Source organism: Alligator sinensis, unplaced genomic scaffold (genome assembly GCF_000455745.1).
Source record: "Alligator sinensis unplaced genomic scaffold, ASM45574v1 scaffold338_1, whole genome shotgun sequence".
NCBI lineage: Eukaryota > Metazoa > Chordata > Crocodylia > Alligatoridae > Alligator > Alligator sinensis.
Window position 1 is genome coordinate 394880 of NW_005842719.1, and position 9537 is coordinate 404416.

At 47.4% G+C, this 9537-nt stretch overlaps 1 protein-coding gene across 2 annotated transcripts in view; it reads right to left on the reverse strand.

The window, feature by feature from the left end:
- The window catches only part of RBL1 (RB transcriptional corepressor like 1), a 79852-nt gene that overhangs the window by 5849 nt on the left and 64466 nt on the right, over nucleotides 1–9537 (reverse strand). For both annotated transcript variants that reach the window (XM_006034285.3, XM_025216271.1), the window contains 3 exons: nucleotides 7001–7072; nucleotides 6736–6826; nucleotides 1142–1305 (listed from right to left, as the gene is read on the reverse strand). In XM_006034285.3, coding sequence (XP_006034347.1) covers nucleotides 1142–1305; nucleotides 6736–6826; nucleotides 7001–7072 — 327 coding nt within the window. The remainder of the gene's footprint in view (nucleotides 1–1141; nucleotides 1306–6735; nucleotides 6827–7000; nucleotides 7073–9537) is intronic.

The window sequence follows — 9537 nt, forward strand, 5'->3', positions numbered from 1 at the left end:
GCTTACACCCCAGAGGGGTGTGGGGGGGTGTTTCCCCAGATGCGTTTGGCACAGGGTGGGCTTCAGCTGCAGGGTGGAGCCAGCGCTGCGCGGGGCTTTTCTTGCCAGAGGCTGGGCTTGGAGCAGGCCCCGGCAGCGCTGGGAAGAGGCTGCAACCACCCCAAATTTTGCCACAGCTCCACTCCCAGTCCCACACCACCGCCTGGCGCAGCCCCAGCTGAACACCTTGCCTCCACACAAGTGCCAGGAAAGGCCAGGGCTGCACCAGGCAGTGGTGCGGGGCTGGGAGTGGAGCTGCAGCGAAATCTAGGCTGGGCTTGGAGCAGGCCCCGGCAGCGCTGGGAAGAGGCTGCAACCACCCCAAATTTTGCCACAGCTCCACTCCCAGTCCCACACCACCGCCTGGCGCAGCCCCAGCTGAACACCTTGCCTCCACACAAGTGCCAGGAAAGGCCAGGGCTGCACCAGGCAGTGGTGCGGGGCTGGGAGTGGAGCTGCAGCGAAATCTGGGGTGGCTGCAGCCTCCACCCAGCACCGCTGGACCTCGCTCCAAGCCCAGCCCCTGGTAAGAAAAGCTCTGCGCAGCACCAGCTCCACTCTGCAGCTGAAGCCTGCCCTGCGCAGTGCAGATCCAGGGGCACATGCCCCCCACCTCTCTGGGGTGCAAGCAGTGGCAGGAGCTGCCCCCAACCCACTAGCCATGCTTCCATCCTGCGCCCCCCCCACCCTGGCTGGCTCACCATGGGGAGCATTGATCTGCACCCCCATGCCACTTCCCTCCCCTCTCCCCTTCCGATTTACCAGCTGGAAGCAGCTCTCCATGCTGCCACCTCTGCTCCATGCTGTGCTGCTGTGGCTGTGCGCAGCACAGGCATTTATCAGCCACATTACTGGCCCCATGGGGCCAATATCTGATATAGACAATTTTCTTTATATTGGTATTGATTTGATAGCGGACCGATGTATCAGTGCACCTCTACATTCAAGGCTTATAAACTACAGTCAGTTCAGTCTATTCTTGATGAAAGCAAGGATTTGAATTTAAAAAGTGACAATATACACACATAAAAGCCAATAAACCCACCACTTAATACTTATGCCCACTATTAGTTATATCTAAAATTAAAACTACTTTACATACTGCATGATCCTGGTTTGTCATATCATATTTCAATGCAAATGATTTTACTCTTCCTACATAGACTGCATTGTAAAATTTTATAAGATCTCCTCTCTCCTCTCCTGATTCACTGGAGTTCTCTAATGTAGATCTTAATGATGAACAGCATGCTTTCCCAGAAGAGTCTATGACAACAAGAAAAATGAGCAGAGAGAGGTAGTTAACAGTGTTAGCCTTAAGTCAAGCAGAAGGCAAGGACTAATTGTTTCAGATCAGACGAAGAAGGTCATCATGAAAGCTTATGCCTTTTTGACACAGTCTCTGAAGCAGTGATTCTCAACTAGGGTGCTGGGGGATCCGGGGGTGCTTGAGATCCTTTCAAGTGTGCCTCAGGATGCCACTCAATGTTAGCACAGTCAGGTGTGCAAACATGATTCACAAGATAATCCCAGGAATTTTAAGTAACAATCTATAATATTAAAAATGTTCTGATCTGTTGTTGTTTCTCTGAGTTCTTTGCAATACAGAGATTGCTCTATTTATTTCTGTAGTCTAAAAATGAGTGAAAACTGAGCTGGCATTTTCCATGAGGTTGTGTCCAACTAGGGGTGCCTCGAGTCCAACAAGGCTGAGAACTACTCTAAAAGGTGCTATCTAGCTCTGCTTTCTACAAGAAAAATGCAGCAGTTTTCAGCATCAGGTCACTGACACTTAATTTTCAGATACAAGCTGATAATAAGCAGCAGGTCATATTATAAATTAAGGTTCTACTTGGCAGAGTTAATAAAATCAACTGATAGCTATTATAGCCTATTATGTTAATCATTTATTTTTAAAAAAAACTATTTATAAATGGAGCTTTAATAAAATGTAACCATAATGTCCCTTTTTACACATTTTGCAAAGGGTCACAATTTTTCTTAGGAAACAGCATACAGATAAAAGTACTTTTTAACTACTTAAAAACAGACGAGGGAACTGCTTGTTGGTAGTATGCATCAGCTGTTACAAATGTAACTGTTACATCTACATGCTACTGTACAGATACAAATTAGCTAAACCCAACTAAAACAGGGTTAAATTTGCAGCCATACTGCTGTGCTTGCATTACTATAAAATCATGGAGACCTAACAGTTACAGTGTAACAGCTTATATGAGGAACATCTGATACTGATATATTCTAATATTATAGAAGCCTGATTCTGTCTGTGTGTCTGTAATGTTTTATTTGCACTCTGATTGCCTGACAGAAACAGCCAATCAGAATGCTCCAAGCATGGGGGAGCGCCACCATGATTCCAAAGTGGCGCCGAGGACTGGTCAGAGGGTGGGGGAGCCAGGGCCAGTAGCGCTGGCCTTGGCTCCCCCACCCCACTCCCTGCAAGAGGCATAACAGCAGCAGCATGGGGTGTTAGGTGGCAGCACTCCATCCCAACTCCCTACCCTCCACCCCATCATTCTTGACAGGCAATTGGCTAGTCAATTTATAATCTCATTTATTCTAATCTATTGAGGCTCTTAATTCCAATTCAGGAAATAACCATAATCAAGGGACAACACTTTTTTATGGTGGATAGAATCACCAACCTGTGAGTAAAGATCTGCTTTATCTTCTGTGACACGCAACATGTATTATAAAAACACCAGATAGCTAAATCAGGTGCAGAAAATGTCTATCAGCCATTAGTTAAAATTCATTTCTATAAAAAGAAGACTATTGTCAATCTGGATTAGACCAATGGTCCATCTAGCCAAGCATCCTGTCTCCAACAGCAGCAAGTAGTAGATGCTTTAGAGCAGGGGTGTCAAACCTGCTTGGACCCCAGGCTAGATCTAAATTGCAGGGCTTGTCATAGGCCCAATTCAGACCCACCTCCAGTGACAGGGCAAGTGGTGGCCGTGGCATGGCAGTTAATGCAGCCATTGTTTGCCCCCCAGCTACTGACACTTGTCCTCAACAGAGCTCTGTACCCAAGAATATGGTGATAGGACTTGCCTCCAAGTCCCTGGCCTCTCCAGGAGCTCTCTGGGCTGGGTAAAATGGCTCCACAAGCTGCATCTTTCACACTCCTGCTTTAGAAAGTATATGTGCAGGGCTTGTCTAGTGTAATCTATCCCCTGTCATCAACCATCATTGTTTTAGGGATTTCAGAAACATCCCTGATAGTTCTATTTAACAGCTATCAGTGGTCCTGTCTTCCATGGCTTGTCTATTATACCATTATAAAATATTATATTATTACACAAAATTATTCCAAAAATACTCCATTGTACTGTAAGGTAAGGCATGGCATATAACATAAACATTCAATAATAATTATACAGCAAGTCTAGTAACTGCCATGTTATCTCCTGCTAACTCCAGAAGTAACTTGGATCATTACTGAATAAAAACTTAACAATATAAGCATGACTAAGCTGTATAACTTTCCTATCTGTTTTCTGTTTCAACCTGCAGCAATAAACGGTTACTATGGAACAGGTATGGAGGTGCACTAGGTCAGTGGTTACACACACACTGAATCCAGGCTAGCTGAGAGAAATCCAGCAGCAGAGATTTTCCTTTTCTGCTTGAGAGGAGAGATTAGCTAACAGGAAGAGAGGGGAAAATCCCCCTCTTTTATGGGGGAGGGGAGGGAGAAATAGAGAAGTCTTTGTTTTGCCTAATATTGGGAAAGTCTGGACCCCAGATAAATACCAGTCCAGGCATCAGCTCCCATTCTAGAGTCTTCCCATTCTCCTGCTCCCATTCTAGATTCTTTCTCCAGAAAAGCCCTCATTGCATCAGTCTGATGTGAAGTTTTATTCTAGTCCAGAAGAGGAAGGGTAGCTCTCACAGGCTCACTGCAGACACTGCATTTATCATGTAATTAATGCACTGAATTGCACAAAAAGTGCTGGCACACCACAAATGCAAGATATTTAAGACACAATAAAATGACAAACCAGCCACAAAGCTGTTCTATATATAACGTAACCCAGATGCCTGGCATCCTTTGAACATACTGGCCTGCGGGAGCTGGTATGTTCAAGAGAAGTGGTGCAGATGGGCTGCACTGAGCCTTTTAAAAGTTCTGAGGTACCACAAACCTGAGATTCGGGAGCTTTCCCCCCCCGATGTCAGGCTCCCGGCACACCATTGTCCTGGGTTTAAGGCAGGGGTGGGCAAAATATGGCCCCTGGGCTGGAACTGTCTTGCCATGCAATTTTATCTGGCCCACAGGCAGCCACCAACTAACTGTACCTTGCCCAATCTGTGCACCTTGCTCCCACCCTCGTGTGTTGAAGGGCCCAGCCCAGGCAACACATATGGTTCCGGGCAGGGCTGTTGTTGCCACTGCTACAGCCACTAGGGGATCTGCTTGGCTTTCCCAACTTCCAGCAGCTCCTCCTCCTGCCCCTGCTGCAACGTTTGCTCCGGGCACCAAGTGAGGGCTGGGAAGGGGGAGCTGTGGCTGGACAGAAGCGCGGAGCATGGGGCTAGGGCTGGCAGGACTGCAGAGTCTACACCCAGGGGGCAGAAGGAGCAAAGAGCTTGGGAGGGCAGAGTATGGGTTCATTGGATTTGTGGGGGTGTGGGGGGGGAACACCCCCTATTGTGCACACACCTCCTGCCATGGCAGAGGCAGCAGCAGCAGGTGATGGGCCCTCATGGCCCACACATGCACTGCTGCCTGGCAAGACGCAGCTCCAGCCAGTTCCAGGAGCTGCACATGACAGCAAGAAGCAGAGTCAAGCTGGCCCACCTCTATCACATGGTGCTCCCCATGGCACATTTGCAGCTTCCAGCACTTGTGTACTATTGTGCAGAAGCCCTGTGCAATGAAGTGGTTGTCTTCCCCACTCCCTGCCAACATGTGCAACTGCTGGGGACTCCACTGGGAAGCAGGGGGGTGGGGCTCCCTACCACTTCTGGTGGAGTCCCATGAGCTGCACATGGCAGCAGGATCAGGGCGTGAGCTAGCGTCCCCAGTGCAAAATCTGAACCAAGTCAGGACACTCCCTCACACCCCACAAACCCACACCCTGCCCCCAGAACCCCCTGATATCCATCCCCCCCCCAACATACCCTACTTCTCCACACACACAGCCAGACCCTCCCATAAACCCCAACCTTCCCACAATACACACATACCTACCCTCTAACCACATCCCAAATGGTCCCCCACACACAACATACAAGAGTAAGGCTTTATTTCTGAGCTATTATGCAATCATCTCTATATATACTACATAAGCACAAATCATGACAAAAATATTTTTTGAAATAAAGTATGTGATAGTACATGTTTTACTTTTAGTAGATGATTTTTTTCACCCTCTGGTTCCAGGATGGCAACCCCCACCCTCACCTAAAAGGAATACTTCCAGGGGCAAGGGGGGGGCAGGGAGGGGGGGACTTGTGGTGGCAAAAGGTCAGGGATTAAGGGTGAGACTTCTGGTCCCAAGATGGTGATCAGGGGGCAGGGTACCAGTCAAGGAACAGGGCTACCCTTGAGGCCTTCGACCCCTCACCAAAACTCATTAAGTGGCCCTCCAGCCAAACTAACTGCCCACTTCTGGTTTAAGGTTTTAGGGCGATGCAAGCCTGAGATCAGGGAGTCTGCACATCTGCTTTTAAAAATAGGGGCGGGCAGAATACAGCTGCCAAGCACTTTCATCTGGCCCGTGGGATCCACCAGCAAACTGTGCCCTGCCCACGAGCAAGGCGCCGACATATATATACACACCACACTCCCCCCCCCCATATGCCCTATTGCACCTCACTCCCACCCTCATGGGCGGAAGGGCCCCGCCTGGCCAGCAGACAGCTTCCAGGCAGGGTTTCTGCTGCCGCTGCTGCAGCCCCTGGGGACATGCCCCTGGCTCCAGGTTGCTCCATGCAGCAGGCAGGGAAACAGCAGGGGCAGGAGTGCAGAGCATGGGGCTGGAGGCAGCGCAGACCACACACCCAGGGGGGCATCGGCAGCATGGAGCTCAGGTGGGCAGCATGTGGGAAAGCAGCTGGCCCCAGCGCCACAGTGCATGTGGGGAGCGCTGACGAGAGAGAAGGTCTAGTGGAGTCTGCACCCCCTCACCACAATGTGTGGTGCTAGCTGGAGCTGCATCCCCTCCAGAAACCAGCACCTGCGACAGACACAAGCGCCCTAAGCACCCCTGCCTGCTGCTTCTGTGCCATGAGGGGACAGGGGGAGTGCCCACACCCTCCCTCACACCCCACAAATGCCATACACCTACACCCTGCCCCCACACCCCGTGACATATACATAACCACCCAACATACCCTCTGCTCAGACTGGTATGGACTGTGGTGGGTTTTGTCTTCCTCTACAGCGGAGGTATGCATATATAATTAATAACATTCATAGCAGTAAAATGCTGGCTGCCATGATGACCTTGCTTTTCCTTGCGTCTTAGGGCATCATGTCTCGTGTTGTGTCAGGGTTGACTGTAGTTTTGCTACGAGGTTAAACAATAGATTTGCATGGGATGGTCTGTATGGGAATGGTCCCGTCTCAGGTAAGGGGTTGGTCTAGATGACCTCTCATGATTCCTTCCAGCTCTATTTCTCTATGATTCTATGATGTTGATCAAATAACAGAACATAACTCACCACCATCTGTCATCTCTACATCTTGGTTTATATTTTTATTGTCCAATGTAACAGCTGTAGGAGTACTTCTCAACAAGACATTCCTATAAACCTAGAGCATATAGGAGAAAAATACTGCTATCAGGAATACAAGGAAGTAAGAAGATTAGATGAAATCAAGAGTTCAAAGGAAATGCATATAACATTAATAGCTGTTTAGCTTTATATTAATATAAACATATTTGAAAAAGAACATTTATCTCCAGGAAATAGGTTCTTTACTCACATGGCTATTTGCTTGTGGCTGATTTCTGTAACTTTTCATAATATCCTGAAAAGTTCTTTCCTCTTTGGTCACCTGGAAAAGAAAAACCCATTAAGACAAACTATTCATAACAAGTACAACTGGTAAACTATGGAGTTTGAGAGAGTATTTACACAAATTTAAACAAGGAAATTATTAAATAAGCGTCTACTGTCTTCTCCATGGTTTTCAGGATCCCATTTTGTTTGAAAAATAAAAAAATAAAAAGGTTCAGAAAAGTAAATTATACAATACTGGGAAGTTTCATTTCTACTGGCTTTCAGAAGGGTGTTCTGCTGTTTTAAAGAATAGCAAATCTCACTTTTCTTTCCACTGCAGTATTCACGAATTGGAACTTTTAATATGTTGAAAAGCAATGTCTGTATTATGGGTTCTGTAGGTTTCACAGTGTTTGAAAAAGGTAGCCAGCCTATCTTGATCCCCAACTTCCATTTCCCTTTTTGTTCTCCCTTTTCCAAATAGGGAAGGATAGGAAAGCATACATCAATTAGTCTTACTGCAATTAGGGAGGAAGAGAGAATGAAAGCTTGATTCCAACATATTTTGTTGTTACAGAACTTAACTAATACAGTTTTGCTGTGATGTTGCAGATTTCAGGAAGATGTTTCATATAATCAACATTTTCTTTCACATTGTATACATTTCTTGTTACCATTAATATACTATTAATGATGAGTCCATATATTATTTAAAAGCATAATTTAGTCATTTGAAAGAGAACAAACTAAACAAATTGCAATTGCCTATCTAAACTTGGAAAGTCTGTTTATTGCAGGAAGCTTAAGGATTATTCCTTTCCTCACCCTTTCAGAAATTGTCTACAATTTGGAATTATAGAAGGGAACAACTTATGGAGTAATATCTATAAGTAACAGTATTAGTGGTATTTGAAAATAGGATGTCTGATCCTTCAATATACTCTAGCTACCCTGTTTTCCAGAAGGAGTTGCTAGGTCAGGCAGGCACATATATATTTTTAGTTAAAGCATACTTTTACAATTAAAAGACAGCATCACTCATTTGTTTCATGCTGATAAGGTTTCAGCCATGTGCACCCAATTAGATGATCAACAGTTTCCATAATGAAGCCAAAGGAAAAACATATCTAAATTCCAAGCTTACTTGTTAAGAGCATCTCCAGTGCAGTGAGACCTAAGAAAAGAAAAGTATTTGCTGCATTTGGCAGTAAGAAAAGGGGGAACACTATTTTATGGTTTTATTTTTCTACAGATATTGGCAGCAGCATCCAAACTGATTTAGGGCCTTGTGATAACATTCTGTACGGCTCCCAGTGTAAGGTGAGTGGAGTTAGTGCTAGCTCGAGTTTGGAGCAGTCACACTTCAGGCCAACAGGGGCCTAGAGGACAAAAGTAAGATACTGCACTGCCCCCCACCCCAGTGTCTCATTCCAGGTTCCCCCCATGCCCTCCAGGGTGCCCCCCTTGCTTATTTGTGGCAATCTGTGCCAGGAGAGCAGGCAGGGAAGGGCTAACTCAGCTGTGGCTGGGCAGGCAGATTAACCCTTCCCTGCCTGCTCCCCTGCGATAGACACAGCATAGGCAGCAACATGTAAACTGGGGGGCCAGGGGTAGGCAATGAGCAGGATCTGGGGTGTTAGAGAGGGCAGGGGATTAGTAGGCCCAATCTGGGCCAGTAGGGGACAGGAACAAGTGAGAAGTTTACCTCGAGTCTACACCTTAGTGTAACATGTCCTGGGTAACAAGGATAAGCCTACTCTGGAGTAGCATAATTTTGAGTCATCTAATGAGTGCTTAAAACTAGGGGTGTACCAACAGAGGCACTTGAGGTAAAGCTCATTTGACAAGCTTTAGTTCAAATGCCAGGAAGCTGATCCCCTGGGTGAGCTGACCGCAGCTCCATCCTGCTCCCCGCCATGGCATCCGATTCTCCACCCTGGCTGGGCAGCACCCCCAGCTCCAGCCCCTGCCCCACTCCCTCTCTCACCGTGGGGGCCTTGGTCTGCCCCCCACGCATCCCTTCTCCCCCCCATGCTGTTTGCCCTCCACAGACTTAACTGCAGTGTGCTGCTCTCCGTGCTGCCCTGCTGTGCTCCTGTAAACCAGTTATTGGACTAGTGTCGGCCAATATGCCTGGTAAATAATCAGCTGCTGGTATTGGCCAAAAAAATCTCTGTTGGTACACCCCTAGTTTTAAGCACTCATTAGATGACTCAAAATTATGCTACTCCAGAGTAGGCTTATCCTACTTTGTGTCAGAAGTGGCCCTATGAAAAAATAACAGATGATTCGGTATTGCACCACAGTATGTCCAAAGGAGCCGGAGGAGGAAGACGTGCAGTTGCTAATTGCTCCCATGGCCCCCCCGTCCCACTCTGTGAGCCATGCGTCACCACAGGGGACTTTCACTGCACCTGTAACGGCTTGTCAGGGACTCCCGGCTGGCTCATCCAGTCCGTCGTCCCCCACCTCCCCTGACAGCCTTGGGTTGCCGTCCCCGGGTTCGGCGGATGCGGGTGG